At 39.3% G+C, this 16,124-nt stretch overlaps 2 protein-coding genes across 4 annotated transcripts in view; both read right to left on the reverse strand.

Moving 5' to 3' along the window:
- Positions 1–16,124, reverse strand: part of LOC307016181 (sodium- and chloride-dependent betaine transporter-like) — a gene marked incomplete at its 5' end in the record, with an annotated part of 92,434 nt that overhangs the window by 57,710 nt on the left and 18,600 nt on the right. The window lies entirely within an intron of this gene.
- Positions 3,243–10,253, reverse strand: LOC307017358 (uncharacterized protein). 3 transcript variants are annotated; one of them, XM_079646929.1, is made up of 6 exons: positions 9,884–10,253; positions 7,297–7,461; positions 6,019–7,005; positions 5,178–5,336; positions 4,969–5,064; positions 3,243–4,129 (listed from the first exon to the last, which is right to left on the reverse strand). In XM_079646929.1, the coding sequence occupies exons 3-6, from the start codon at positions 7,000–7,002 to the stop codon at positions 3,827–3,829; spliced, it is 1,542 nt and encodes a 513-aa protein (XP_079503055.1). In that variant the 5' UTR covers positions 7,003–7,005; positions 7,297–7,461; positions 9,884–10,253; the 3' UTR covers positions 3,243–3,826. The 3 variants fall into 3 exon arrangements, with proteins under 3 accessions (XP_079503055.1, XP_079503056.1, XP_079503054.1); XM_079646930.1 differs by lacking the exon at positions 7,297–7,461; XM_079646928.1 differs by having other exon boundaries at positions 7,297–10,253.

Here is a 16,124-nt window from a genome sequence, read left to right on the forward strand (position 1 = left end):
AACTCTCAATGTATTCAGACAGAGTATGCAGATTGGGGCTGATCAGAACAAAGAAAGCACCTTCCTCGTCAAAAGTTAGTCACACACTCCCTTACTGTCACCCTTACCTCGTCCTATGGCTGTCAGGCCTTTTGGTGTCTGTGTGTGTGTGTGTGTGTGTGTGTGTGTGTGTGTGTGTGTGTGTGTGTGTGTGTGTGTGTGTGTGTGTGTGTGTGTGTGTGTGTGAGTGAGCCTGGTCCTGCCCCCTCCTCCCCCCTTCCTGCCATCTTATCACTAGACAGAGGGGGGAGGGGTTCTCTCTAAAACAAAGTGTCTGTAAAGGTGGGGGAGACTGTCCCCCCCCGACCTTCCTGCCATCTCTCTCTCTGTTTCTGCTGATGTGTAAAATATACAAAATAACGTTTTATATACTTACTCTCTTGTTAAAAGGTGATGAAGTTTGCAGCGTAAGCCAGCCATCAGTGTTCTAGTTTTAAGGTTTTGCATACCTCAAAGTGTGTCTAAAAGTATCTTGGCAAGAGAAAAAAAGCCAAAATCCGCCTAGGTCATTAAAAAGAAACCGAATTCCACGTTTTACAAATGAACAGACACAAATGCAGACTTGACTACTTGGCAGTTGATTAAAGCAGATGTGTCCTTTTTCATCTCTCAAAGTTTTGGGTCCTGTTCAACACTGGGTACAGAAATATATTCAATATACAGTCATTTGTACGTAAAGATTTTTTAAGTTGTAAGCACTTAGAAATATACATTTGATTGCATTTAAAGTGGCTGTAGACAACTTATCATAATGAAGTAGTTGATTGCACAAATTTGTAATGGATGTAAAATAAAGACGACATTAGGATTTAAATTGGCTCCCTATAAGACTCGCTTTCTCTATGAAATTATGTCTGGTTCTGAGTAGTGGTCTCCCTTTCACAATAAAAAGCCCAAACACAATACTTTCTGAATCACTGCAGGAAGTAATGTGCTAAAATGCAAATACAAATAGCTTACAGTAGCTCCCAATTAGTTGAACAATTGGAAAACCGCAAGGACTATGGAAACACCTACTGGCAAAGGATTGTGGATGCAAAATATGCAAAGAGGAAGAAAAAACATTCTATCTAAAGCTATATAACACAATCTGCATATTGACAGTATGAGTACAACAAAAACAGTATGCATGTTGATTCAAACGACGATGTTCAGTAAACGATCAATCAAAATCGAAGGATCCAATGTATTTTTAAATGGAGCAGAAATACAACTAGTCTCCCAGTGCAAGTATCTTGAACAGGGAGTGTCATATTGGACTCGTACTTGACTTTTTAAGAAACATATCCAGAAAGTATCCAATACCATGAAATTCAACTTGCAACATTTTAAACAAATTAGACCTTTTCTTAACTGTCAATGCTGCAAAGTCATACCTCCACTGTATGATTCTATCCCACATTGAATACTGTTTTACAAACTGGTCGTTTGCTTGTGCCACACACCTGAAACCCATGGAACAGCTGTTCAAGAGAGCTATCCAGGTGTTTGACAGAAAGCCACAGTCATACCCAGTAGCGTGGCGTGGGGAAAAAATTAGGGGAAGCCAATAATACGTCCTTTCTTTTGGGGTGGGGGGGGGTGTGGTGGTCAATGTAATAACGTAACCAGATGAGTGATTACAGCGCCCGGTATCATTTTACACACATGTGTATCATACAGATGCAGGACTTACACACGCCTGTTATCTGACCGACAGGTCCGCACGCACTCTCCAGCCGAAACTCTAATAAGCATTCATTCACAAACTAAATCAGGAGACCTTTAACGTTTTACGTCCCCGGTTCGCTCCTTTGTTCCTCGCTGTAAACGGCTCCAGTTTGGGCATTGTCCTGTCATCAGATTGTATTTGTTGTTGCTGCTGCAGCGGAAGTTTAGTCCAATTATTTTTGATTAAATACTCCAAATCTCCACCCTCCATAATTGCACTTGCTTCAGTTGCTTGCTACTTTCTAACGGCGGTGTAAGTGGTGCAGTGACGCTATCTATCTTCTATCGATTAGATTTATCATTCAAAAATTATAAAAGTAGGGTAGACATGTGGATATTATCCGACTGAACAAAACGTGCATTTACCTAACAGGTTCGTTTAACACTGACCTTTTTTCGAGCTATTTTCCAAAATCCTATGGAGAAATCCCATTGCTTTTTTGTCGAGGGAAACCGAGCGCAGCTTACTTCCGCTTTTTGGGACGCGTCACTGCACCACTAAATTGATGCGATTTGATTGGATTGTGAGGCAAGGGAAGCCAGCCACCTCTGGCTTACCTTGGCATGGCCCTGACCAATCACAGGTTGGCAGGGACATGACGTGAGCCTCATCTGATTGGTCAATCCCTCCATTTCTTTTCACCAAGGGAAGCAAATTTCGGCTGGCCTCCTCTCGCAACAGAGAGTGCAATCTACTGTTTCACCATAACATCTAGAGGGGCGCTGTTTCAATATTTGTAAAATACTCAATGAGAATGGGGGAGAGACGGGCCGGCAGCAACACACAAAAAAGTGTTTTTATTTATTTATTAAAATTATAACTACAATCCGAAAAAACAGGGGAAGCCTGGCTTCCCTTGGCCTCCACACTGTAAAAAAGAAAAAGTTGAGAAAACTTAAAATATCAAGGCAACATGATGCAAGAGATTTTTGAGTTTTCTCAACTTTTGCCAGCTGTTGTTGACTTAACTAAGGTTTTTAAGTTTTGCCAAGAGTTCTGCCAACTTGGATCTTTTTGTTCACTTTATGAGGATAATACTGTGAGACTAATTAAGAATTTCTTGCTTGAATGCGATGTATTTCTACCTTCACCAAACACAGATTTTTGTGTTGAATTAATAAACAATTTTTCCCATCAATATCATGTATTTCTACTTTCTTTAAATATAAATATTCTTGTTGTATAAATACACAATTATTCCTCCAATGGCATTTATTCCTTGATTCACCTAACACAAATATTCTTGTTGAATAAATAATACAATTTATTTTGGCTATAATTTTACATTCAAAACTGCTCAATATATGGATAATTAATAATACACACTACAGCTGAATGTTGTCAAGATTTTTTTTATTCAGTTTACCAGTGAACAGTAAAACCATCATTAATGCATGTGTAAAAAAACAACATACATACTGTTCTATTAGTCTAATATTAACATTTGGAGTGAATCTTCCTCCATGCTGAGAATTTGAAATTGACACTGAACTGAAATGTAAATGTTTACATGTGAACAGCCATTCTAGCCATTTGGTTACTTTTTTTTTTGCATATACACATCCAAGCTTAAAGATTACTTAAACTGTAATGTATTTAACAGTTGAAACACTATATGCACCCCTTGGCAACTGCCAAATGATTATATATTCCAGAGGTCAAAGAGATTAACTTGTTTGTTGCAGATTATGAAACGTGCATACTGTTCTATAGTCTAGTAACATTTGGGGTGAATCTTCCTCAATGCTGAGTATTTTAAATCAATGCTAGTCTTACTGAACACGTACTGTATATAATGATTACCCTCCACCCCCCCTCATGGTTGGCGGCTTCTGAATTTACACATTAACACTGAATTACTTTGTGCCATTTGTTGACTTTACATGTGAACAGCCATTTTTCTTGTTTTTTGCATATACACATTCAAGCTTTACTTAACAATAATGAATTTAACAGTTGAAACACTAGACACCCTTTGGCAACTGCTGAATTATTATATAATCCAGAGGTGAAGCATATGAACTTTGTTTTGTTTTACATGAGTGTAACAACAATGCACTTAAACTTCAATAACAGTCACAGTACAAGCTTCGCTTTCAGTGACCTTGTGCGCTGTGAGCATCGAGAGCCACCGAGCGAAAAAAAGATGGTCTGAATTGCCTCAAAGGAGTACCTCATCTGTTTTGGAAAATCAATGTTGAGGGCATACAGGAGGCCGAAGAGGTATGCCATGGCAGTAGAGAGGTTTGGAATATTATGAAGCACAATGTCCCCTTCCAACACAACCGCCTGGTCTCGCACAGTGTTGTCGGCTTCATCATGTAGCACAGAGAGGATGGCAACAGATGCACCTTGCACTGGTGCCAAAATGTCGGTGTCCTGAGGAAGGAGAACAGGTACATTATTAAGAGCTTAGAAAAAGTAAGACAGTAGAAAGAGTCATTTTATGAAAAAAAAAATATGTGTGAATTCTGAAAAGGTTAATGCTAAAGCTGAAAAGTATAACTTGTAAGCAGAGATGATTGGCTTCATAACGGCTAAAAGAAGTTGAAATGTTAAAAAAAAGGCAGAAGAACATGGGCAGCTATAAACTGAAATCTGACAGCCAATGAAAACTGCTAAAGCCAAGAATAGATTTAGTAGTTTAAGGAGGGTGATTTACATGAAGTAAACAAGTTGGTGTAAAGGAAGTAGTGAAGCTGTGCAAAGAGCCCATTGTAACAATGGTTCTGCTTTTAAAACAAACAAAAATGACAGCCAAAAAAAGCCTTACTCTTAGAGGATCATCTTTCAAATTTTGTCTCTCAGCTTTCAAATTAATGATTTGTTTAAGAAAGATTAAAAAAAATAAAAAAACATTCAGACTAAATACATTTATACTGATGAAATTAATTATTTAGTACCACGCTATACTAATTTGCCATTTAACTTGTGGAGGTATTAACCAGAAAAAATAAATCTCTTTCTTTAATCAATGTAACCCACCAACCTTGTGCTGAAACACCACCCAAAATGACCAACTGTTCCCCTCAGCAGAAAAAAAGGGATCTGAAGTGGAAAAGTCCAACCCTCACCCCAAAATCATCTGGACTGATAAACTGCCCTGGGGAGGTGTACTTACATTTTGGATTAACTAATCCTTAAAAACATCTTGTGAGAATAAGTAATTAGCTGCATGACCTGAATTATTTGTCTTTCCTGCAGTTACTTTTACTTACCAAGCACTTCAGGAAAAACGTGGTTGCATCTTCGCGGAGGTAGATAGGCAGGCCTCTCAGTGCTGCTGTTTTCCGGTGGGACACAATGTCGGATGTCTAAAAGTGGAAAACATAAGTAGTTCAATTAGTATAGTACTGTAATGTTGTCATTCCTAATAAGTATATTCATGCTCTTCTAAAACTGCCAGGCAAAAGAGCAGTTCACTGACCTGATCATCAAGTTGATCAAGGAGGTCCTCCATCTCCTGACCAAAAGCTCCTTTCTTAGACCTGTAGATTTTCAGCAGGCCAGGCCCAAACTTGTCAAGGGATGCATTGAAAGTCCCCAGGAGGTCTTTGCTCGTGATACGATGAAATTCCTTAGATATCTTAACAAGAAAACCAAAAAAATATTATCAATTTTCAAACCATAATGTCAGAATTTCTTACAGGAAGTTCCTGGGTAACTTGTTATGAGTCTGCACCATGTTAAATATCTGACCATTTTTCTGTGACCTGTGAAAAAGTGGATTACATACTAAAATGCACCACAGGAAATAAAGAACCTCATTTTTAACCATGGATTTTGAGGATTAAAAATTAAATAAAAAGGGTGACTATGCCACATCCATAAATTGCAGAAAGTGAATTACTCCTTGGAAGACATAAAAAAAAAACACACATTCTTACCTGATTAAACATTTTACTTTTGTCTTCTTGTTATTATTGCAATTTATTTCTACTGTTTAGACAAGCAAGTAAAAAAGGATGTTACCATGACAGTTTCAACTGAGACGTCGTCGTCTTCATCAGAGGTGTCATCCAACGTTCTGCTGATGTGTCATTCATCAGCTGGCCTCTGGTCTCTGAAGGAGGGAATCCCTTCCTCCAGAGACCACCCAGGATGGAAGGTGCGTGGCCAACTCGGCAGACCAGCTGGTAAATGATACGTCAGCAGCACGTTGGATGACGCTTCTGAGGAAGAATGAAGTCTCAGTAGAAAATGTCAACATAACATCTTCTTTTACTCGCTTGTCTGAACAGTAGAAATAAAAAAGAATAGATCCTTACCTCTTCACAAGAAAACAGAGCAGGCCACCTTTCCTGGATCTCAGATACCATCGGCTGACACTCTACCACCTCCCTTCGCCTGAGGGAAAACGTCAGCTCCATCTTCTGTTCTATCAATGTTGTGTTCCTGTTCTTCTTCTTCATTTCATCGACCAGAGATACTCTTTCCTCTTCAAGGGTAGAATCATCATGGTGTTGTGGGTAATCTGGCACATGATTGACCTCTCCACGTTTGGGCTTTTTCAGGGTAAATGGACTGTCATCTTCCCCTCCACCTTTTCTTTTCTTGTTTACATTTACCTCATTGCATCCTGCCTGGCGAAGCTTTGACCTGTAGTTTCCAAGTTTGTACTTGATACTTGTTCTCCATCCCTCGTAGCCTGTGACGCCAAATGGCTCTTTCAGACATGGATAATTCTGAATGAGCGCAGCGGCAACTGACTCAAGCTCATCTTTCTCAGGGTAGCTTTTGATTTCAAAAATTGCTTGTGCAATTTTATCCAATATCTCCATCTTCATGTCTCTTGTCACTTCAACGCCCTTCTTTGTCTTTTCATGTGTGTCATTGGCCTTAGACAATTTCAGCTCCACATCATATGCAAACTTGGGGATTGGGAATGGAGATGGCCACTCTGCGACTTGCCTTAATGTGGTCTGGATAGAATCGGTCCAACTAGGCCTGAAATCCTCAGAGTGAACACTGATTGTGTCCTGAGAGGAGACTGAACTAGTGGATTGGTTAAGTGGAGACAAATCACAGTTCCACATGACATGCAAGACTGCACGCACAGCTGGTAATTCTGACATCTCTGTTAAGTTGCAGAGTGCATTTCCAAACTCCGGATCCTCAAACTGTAGTGAGAAATCTTCTTGAAGATTGAGTCTCTCTTTAAGCATATTAATCAGGCCCTCCACAGATGTTGGGACTTCTGGAAGCTGGATTCGCCGGGCATCTCTGGAGGAAAGAACGACCCGAAGTAACATAGTCTGAAAAGAGGGGAGAGAGAAAAATGGGAGAAAATGATTAGTCAAACCTAATTAGAAGACAGATTACACCAATGTTGTAGAAAGCTGAAAATTTGAATTTACACAAATTGGGCCCTTCTGGTCCCAAACAGCAAATACAGTTTTTTTTAATGTTGAGATAATCCCAGTGTCCTCATATGAGGACATCATTTTTTGCAAAAACTACTTCCTGTACAAAGACAAACTTTAGGTATTGTACTTATTAGGTCCTACTTATCCCAGATAGCAAGGAGAAATAAAAAAAATGCACACCAGAAAAAACGCTCGGTCTCAGGAGGTTAATGGAGAAGGAATGTCCTCGGAGTCACCATAAGCTTCCCACCAAATGTGTACGCTGCTAGAGGATGGTAATCCGTCAGCACATCTGGATCCAGGACAAGAAGGTCTGCACAGGTGTTTTCAACAAGTTCATAGGACCTGTAATGTTCCATGTACCAAGAAGAAAGTTTTTTACAAATGAATGCCACCTCCTCTGCATTGACAAGAATGTTTGCAATCTTATGGAACTCAGGGAGGCCACTGCACTGCCCAGAAGACAAAATCATGCCTGCCGCATACTGTGTCCCATCCAGGTGAACCGTTTTAGACAGGGACACACTGTCTAGATGTGGGTACTTCTTCTGTATTTCATACTTGAGAGATGGATCCAATTCTGAAACCCTGACCACCTTCACATTTTCAACATACAGTTTTGGCTTGAAAAGGATCCCACTGTCCAGGTGGTAGGCTATCATTTGCTGATGTTTCGTGGACAGAGTGAGCAGCACATTTTTCCAGTTGCGAGTGTCATGGACAACCTTTTTAAAGTAGCTATGCTTAGCCTCATATCGCATTGTCCATAATTCAATCAAAGGCCCATAGCAGCGAATAAGTTGCGGGTAGTGGTCGATAAAATTATGTTTCGGCCTCAGTCTGAACTCTGGAAAGGTACTGGTGAGCAACTTGCGATGATCGAGTAGTTTATAAGATAAATAACACAGTGCTTCTTCAGAAAGCCTACTTGACACAACAATGTCAAGAATTTCCTTGAGGTCCATTAAAATCACCCAAGCTGGCTCCTGTTCTGGTATCTTGCGTCCAATCACAAAAGGAAGTAAACGAAGCAGTGTCCAGTTTTCATGCCCGTTTCCCCCCACTGTCCCCTTTTCAAAGCTTGCTTTTGGAATTTTGTGGGGCTTGTTTACTTTGTCTTCATACTTGTAGGGAAATGATGTTATGCAGTCATTTAACTCATCAAATGTAATAAAGCGTTTTGAAATCAGATTTTTCAAACATAAGGATAATTCCACAGGGATGACCCCTTCCAAAAGATCATGCAACAGATCTGGAGGAAATCCAGTTATTGGGTGAAAAAACAAGAGATGTTTGCCCAGTACACATTCACTTTTGACCCCCTTAACACTTTTGAGGTTGCCCCCCTGCTTAAGCTCTTCCAGAAACAAGTTATGCTGATCAACACTTCTCAATTGAAAATCATTAACCTCAGTGGTTGCAATTTGGCCCCGACTAATCAAACAAAACCGACAGAAATTTTCAACATTAAAACTTTCAGAAAAGCCAGCAAGACCATGCGCACCGAGGTTGTCAGCACATACACAATACACAGTGCTTTTAACAAACTGGCCCACAACTTCAACAAAAATTCCCTCTTGTTCTAGGCACTTTATATCTTTAAGCAATGGCTCAAGAAACTTTTCATAACCATATTTTTTTATGTCTACACTTTTACCCAAGACAGCCAACTGAATTGAAGTGAGACTCGATCTGAACCTGGCTGGTAAATTTAGAACCACCCAATATACTGCCGTAATCTTATGAACTTTTCTAGAGGTCCCCAATGGATTACACACTTCAAATTCATCAATGTATAATCCCAAACTGATACAAGTGTTTTGTTCTCCCAGTAGCTTATTCTCCTTGTAATACTTGCCGTCTTGAAAAGACTTAAAGTGCCCAGATAAAGCTTCTTGATTAAATACAATTTTGTCAAAAAAATCTGTACACCCAAGTAAAGTCTCAAGTACCTTAGTGACAGATATATATACAAAAGAGTTTTTATGGGCTGCGTTGTACAGATATTCTGTGGGTTCGATAACAGGAAAGTGCCCTTTGAAGTATATATTCCTTCTGTGATCTGTAGATAGGGAACCTTTCTCTGATATTGTTAAAAGGAGTGGATTAGTTTGAGCTATAGCACTTGAAATTTCTTGCAAAACACAATCATTTACTTCAATTTTATGTTTAGAAAGGATCTCTTTGACACTGTTGAAAGTTTGAGTGTTAGAGAAAGACAGCAGGTTATGCAAATGTTCTACAATCTTTTGTGTTGCACTTCGAGAAACGTGCAACACAGTTTGCATAGACAAAAAGAGAGAGGCTAATTTGTGCTCAAGTGTCTCACTATCTACATCCTCCACAGTATCTACAACCTCATTTAGTCCCACAACATCATGAGCTGATGTCCCTGCTTCACTATCAGCTTGTTCACCATCAATTATCTCATCTTCAGTAACAGTTCTTTGTATTGTTCGGAAATCCTTAAGTGTCCAGTTTTTATGGTTTCGACTTTTGTGAGAACTGAAGGTTGGGCGAGTGTTTGTTTTAAAGGTACACCTTAGAAAGGGACATTGTACAGTTTCTCTGTTCTTTAAATGATGTCCGAGATGGTTCCAAAACGTTTTTTCACTGCAAATCTCTTTAAAATCACACAACTCGCAGTGAAATGTTACACACTCCTGGATTTTCACTGACGCGTGTGATCTCGAGAGGTGTGATCTCAATGATCCAAGTGTTTTAAATACACAAACACAGTTGGTGTGTGTGCAAGGCCAGTGTGCACCTTGACCGTGGCGAAGGCGAAGATGTTTCAAGAGGGTCACTTGACTGGAGCTGGAGAATTTACAAAGCCGGCACTGCATGGAATCCACCACTGAAACACAAGAGACACAAATAGCATGAATAGCATTTTCACAACAGCCTCTACACGTAATTTAAGATAGAATACTGATATGAAAAACTTAAAAGTTAGTCTGATAATAATTATTGTAATAACACCAAGCTGTACTGGTCTGAAAGCCAACTGCAACAGCCGTTATATAAAAAAATAAATAAAACAACCATACATAACACAGAAGGAATCCCTTGTTGCAGGAGCTAAATAGCCTACATCAACAAGCCAAAAATAGAGACAAGAAAAAAGTCTATTGGGAATTGTCTTTCATTCATGAATATAATCTGTAAATTAATTTTAAAATGTCAATTTGATTTTAAATTATAACTAGGCCTATGACAAGCAACAAAAATGCAAACATGAATTCAAACATTTGTTTTTAAAAACACCAACCATAACCATGTTATAACTTCATAAAATAAAACAACATTTAAAATAATGCATTCTGATCGGTACATTGTAAAACATTATTGATGTAAATGTGGTGATTTCTGTACAGCGCTGCTCCTCTCCTCCTTCACACAGCTTTAACTTACTCTTGATTCAAACTAATGCAGCTGCCCAATTGTTAGATTACACCAGTGAGACCAACAGCCTATCTCCTAAAAAAGAATCGAGCAACCCGGCGACAAACCTCTAAAAACCTGCGGATGAGTTAATTAACGACCGTTACCACCCCGGCAGAACTACGTAGTTCGGCCGGCCAACGGAGCTCTCCAGGCGGCTTGCTGCCTCTGCGAGGTCCCCCACCTCGGGGGGGCCTTGCCACAACGTGGAGGTTCTCAACTTCGGAGCAAACTTCTAAACAGCCGTCATTTAGACAAACTAACCGCACAATGGGGATCTAAACCCTTACTTTCTCGCATGAAAAATTATTAAAACTTTAAAAAGTGACGAAATAACAGCGCTACAGCAGAAAATAAAACAACAAGTAATGGCGGCGCCGCGGAGAGGTCGCGATAAACGAACACCATCGTTTGCCGCCTTGTTTAACTTACCCAGTGTTGCACCGGATAAAAAATGCACAACGTTGGCTTTTCATAATGAATATAGTTCCCGAATTACTTACACCACTGAAATGACAGCCCACATGCCTGCATAGCTACATAGCTGCATAGCTGCATAGCTACCCCATGTGAAAGCGTCTGCATGACGACGAGGCGCATGCGAAAAAGTTACCAACAACAACAGACAATGACCCTACAGTAAAAACAAAGTCAACCATGCACTAATTCAGCGTGATGGAAGTAAAAACACGCTTATCTTATCTGCTGGAGCGAAAGTTTGGCCAGCTCCCACCACGCGGTTTCTGCTCCACAAAATGTCGGACGGGCACACCTTCAGCAAAGCGCGGTTCAAACTGGTCCAGGCTTGTGTGCGCATGCGCAAAAGAGCAAATGACGGAGTTGGCCCAACTCAACTCAAAAATCTGCTAATAGATTTACAATTTCTTGTTGAGCTGACTTAAAAATAGTAGTTAAGTCAACAATGGGAAAAATTTGCTGGGCAGACAAGAGTTTATAGATTACTTATTGCAAAGCCATATTTCTGAGTCAGTTTAATTTCAAAATTCTAATGAGATCAACAATTGCTAGTTATCGTTTTTACAGTGCAGGAGAAAACGCCACTGGTCATACCACCACTGTACCATCCTCGAAAATCACAATTCTTGAGTTTTTGACAATTTTATGTCTTTTAAAAGTATGTGTTTTTTAAATAATATTTACATGGGCTGGCCCCCCTCCCCTTGGGGGAATTCATCCACAGAAAACACACTGGACGCAGCACTAGGTCAGATACCAGAGGAGACTGTGAAGTCCACCACAGACGGACCACCTTTGGACAAAATGTCCTCTCCATTAAAGGCAGCTCATTGTGGAATAGCCCCCACCAACTGAGATACGGGATTGTCCCACTCTCAATAGTTTTAAAGGTCAACTTAAAGAATGGTTGAGCAACAAACAGACGTGTAATCACCGCTAAATAAATGCACTTTAACACAGGGGTATCTCCTCTTGCACTTTATGTAGCGCTTTTATCTTATCTTGCACTTTATATATCATAGCTGCTACATTGTACTGCCATGTGGTAAATGCTTGTATGCTGCTCATGCTCTTTCTGCATATCATGTATTTATTTTTGCTGTATATATATAAATGTCATGTTCTTATATGCTGTATGTGACGGGACTATAGATGGAAATTAGCTCAAAGCTAAAACCCGGCTCATTTACACTTGTAGGCATTATTTTTGTTTTAAAGTGTTAATCAATGTGCACTACGGTAGCCCTGAAGAAAATTAAACATTAAAATATGTTATCGATGTCCCCATTCCCAGTTTGTTTAGGGGATAATTGCGATGTTTACTATGTTTATGGTAGCTCTTAACAAAACAGAATGTTTGTAAAAGACTGCGACTCTAAAAGGCCAGTTTGTGATTTTAACACTGTTTCGATGAAACAATACATTATACAATATTACGACTTTTTGCCATATTTTTAACACAATCTTTTTTTTTTTGGTTGTAGGGCTTCAAGATATTTTGCATTTCATGCATAAACACGGTGTCATCTTTTCCTTGAAACTGACGTGCTCCCCGTTTTACAAAACAAGTTATTTTTCTGCTTCTTCATCCTCTGAATTTTCCTCCCCCGTCCCTCTTCCTTCAGCCAGCACAACAAGAATCAAGGTGGATCTGTGAAATGAAACACCTCTTCCCAAAGCGTGACTTCCCTATTGAGAGCATGTGTCTTCGGCAGTAGGGTCTAAACCAATTGGTCAGATATACTAACATGCAGAACGTATGGTATGTTTGAAGACTAACCATTTATCCAATTCAAGCTGTCTTTAAGATGTGACATTGCGCTCTGACTATTCCCCGTAAAATGGTGACAAACTATTACTTATTCTTAAATTTGACCTCTTGCTTCTTGGTTGAAAATTATAGATGAAAAATAACTTTAAAAAAAAGACTCAAACAGCGAGGGACATTATACTGGTGAAAAAACTCTCAATTCTACAGATGACTCCCCCCACTCAAAGCAATAAGTCCCTCCCTCCACTCAGCAAAGCATCTAAAACTAAGGACCCCACTAAGACGACAGTTTGAAAACTAGCTATGGATCTGAGAAAAAACAAGTCTCCCCCCACGAGTTGCAGCCAGGAACAAACTCCTGGACTACCATCATCACCACCATTCTGGACACCCGAATCTTGCAGTACTACTGCTGCTTATTTTGCTCCTTGGGCCAAGACGTCTCTGTTTATGGACCAATGAAATCAGTGTTGGTTGATATTGTGGAGAGGGTGATACATCGGTACAGAGAAGAAATATGCAATGGATGCCGAGTCAGTCACCCCGGCCAGAGGCAACATGATTGTCTGAATGACATGCCCGATTTTTTCTTCAGAAACAATTACAAAGCGTTAATGAAAAGACTCTGGCTCACCGACTTCATTACTGAGATCGACCAGACTCTTATTGATAAAGAAATTTTCACGGATGACTGGAGGATCCAAGGCGCTTCGGAGGCTTTTCTGCACAATCTCAAAAATTGTAGACGCCTCAAGGAGAGACTTGAAAAGATCCATGCCGAGTTGGATGGAGAAGAAGAAGACTAATAACCTGCGGTTGGTTGAAGCCAGGGATTTTTTCTTTTTCGATACATTGACTTTTTCTTTAAAGTAAAATAAAAATGGGGAACTACTATGCAAAACGCTCTGTATATATTGATCAGAATGTAGTCAATACCCTTTTAATAAGTGTGGTGATGAGGACGATTGAAAACAGAGTGAATAGTGATCCCCGTGTAAACAGAATGGCTGAAGTTTGTAAACTAGAAGACATTTTGGATATCGTTCGTTCTGGCAGTACTATTCCTGGTCATTGGGAAACGATTGTAAACTAAAAATTTACAGTGGTCCTGGAATCTTCATTTTCCGAAACATTCTTTAACATTACCGAAGAAATGAAACAAACATCAAAAGTGTATCATGTGCTCTCATTTTATGCTCTGTTTGTAGATATAATGCATCTTTGTGTCAAAAACAGCATACACATGAATATTTTGACTGAAGTGAAAAAACTCCATCATGATATTTCCAGTAATCTGGGGATTTCTAAGCTGGAGACGGTCCTGGGGATGTTACAATCAGTATAACTATTGATTTTGTGTGTGAACTTTTTTTAATGTAAATAGGACATTTAAAAAAATTAATTAAAAAAAGTGTTTTTTACATTTTAAAAACTGTTGTCTTCATTATAGCAAGGGGAGCGTGTCTGATACATGTGTATTACAGTCCTTCACATGCACTGTTGTCTTCATTATAACAAGGGGAGGGTAACAGTGAAGATGTATGATACATGTGTATTGAAACGTGCGTATTATACCCCCACAGAAACACAGAAACATGGAAACACAGAAATACAGAAACACAGAAAACACTGAAACCACTGAAACACTGAAAAAACACAGAAACACTGAAACACCGACACACAGAAACACCGACAAACAGAAACACAGAAACACAGAAAACACAGAACCACAGAAACACATAAACACAAAAACACAGAGAAACACAGAAACACAAAAACACTGAAACACCGACACACCGAGACACAGAACCACAGAAACACAAAAACACAGAAACACAGAAACACAAAAACACAGAAACACAAAAACACAGAAACAAAGAAAACACAGAAACACAAAAACACAGAAACAAAGAAAACACAGAAACTAGGAAACACAGAAAACACAGAAACACATAACCACAGAAACACAGAAAACACAGAAACACAGAAACACAAAAACACAGAAAACACAGAAACACATAACCACAGAAACACAGAAAACACAGAACCACAGAAACACATAAACACAAAAACACAGAGAAACACAGAAACACAAAAACACTGAAACACCGACACACCGAGACACAGAACCACAGAAACACAAAAACACAGAAACACAGAAACACAAAAACACAGAAACACAAAAACACAGAAACAAAGAAAACACAGAAACACAAAAACACAGAAACAAAGAAAACACAGAAACTAGGAAACACAGAAAACACAGAAACACATAACCACAGAAACACAGAAAACACAGAAACACAGAAACACAAAAACACAGAAAACACAGAAACACATAACCACAGAAACACAGAAAACACAGAAACACAGAAACACAAAAACACAAAAACACTGAAACACTGAAACACCGACACACAGAAACACCGAAAACACTGAAAACACAAAAAACAGGCTTGTGTGCTAGTTTGGTTTTTGAATAAACACATCAGTATTTTAAAAAGTCGATGGGAGGCTGATACTATTTGACTTTTTTTAAATAATGATGTGTTTATTCAAAAACCATACTAGCACACAAGCCTGTTTTTTGTGTTTTTTCAGTGTTTTCTGTGTGTCGGTGTTTCAGTGTTTTTGTGTTTTTGTGTTTTTGTGTTTTTGTGTTTTTGTGTTTTTGTGTTTCTGTGTTTTCTGTGTTTCTGTGGTTCTGTGTTTCTGTGTTTCTGTGTTTCTGTGTGTCGGTGTTTCTGTGTTTCTCTGTGTTTTTGTGTTTCTGTGTTTCTGTGTTTCTGTGTTTCTGTGTTTCTGTGTTTCTCTGTGTTTTTGTGTTTCTGTGTTTCTGTGTTTCTGTGTTTTTGTGTCTCTGTGGTTCTGTGTCTCGGTGTTTCTGTGTTTCTGTGGTTCTGTGTTTCTGTGTTTTCTGTGTTTCTGTGTGTCGGTGTTTCTGTGCTTCTGTGTTTCTCTGTGTTTTTGTGTTTCTGTGTTTCTGTGTTTCTGTGTTTTTGTGTCTCTGTGGTTCTGTGTCTCGGTGTTTCTGTGTTTCTGTGGTTCTGTGTCTCTGTGTTTCGGTGTTTCTGTGTGTCGGTGTTTCAGTGTTTCTGCGGTTTTTCAGTGTTTCAGTGGTTTCAGTGTTTTCTGTGTTTCTGTGTTTCTGTGTTTCCATGTTTCTGTGTTTCTGTGGGGGTATAATACGCACGTTTCAATACACATGTATCATACATCTTCACTGTTACCCTCCCCTTGTTATAATGAAGACAACAGTGCATGTGAAGGACTGTAATACACATGTATCAGACACGCTCCCCTTGCTATAATGAAG

This window comes from Notothenia rossii (assembly GCF_949606895.1).
Source record: "Notothenia rossii genome assembly, chromosome: 8".
NCBI lineage: Eukaryota > Metazoa > Chordata > Actinopteri > Perciformes > Nototheniidae > Notothenia > Notothenia rossii.

Bases quoted from the DNA above. Each gene is read 5' to 3' on its own strand.
- LOC307017358 (XM_079646930.1), bottom strand. From the start codon at position 7,002: ATGTTACTTCGGGTCGTTCTTTCCTCCAGAGATGCCCGGCGAATCCAG. The intron at 5,337-6,018 runs GTAAGGATCTAT...TTTCTTGTTAAG, and splicing joins CTCTGTTTTCTTGTGAAGAG to ATATCTAAGGAATTTCATCG. The intron at 4,130-4,968 runs GTAAGTAAAAGT...CTCCTTCCTCAG, and splicing joins CGTTTTTCCTGAAGTGCTTG to GACACCGACATTTTGGCACC.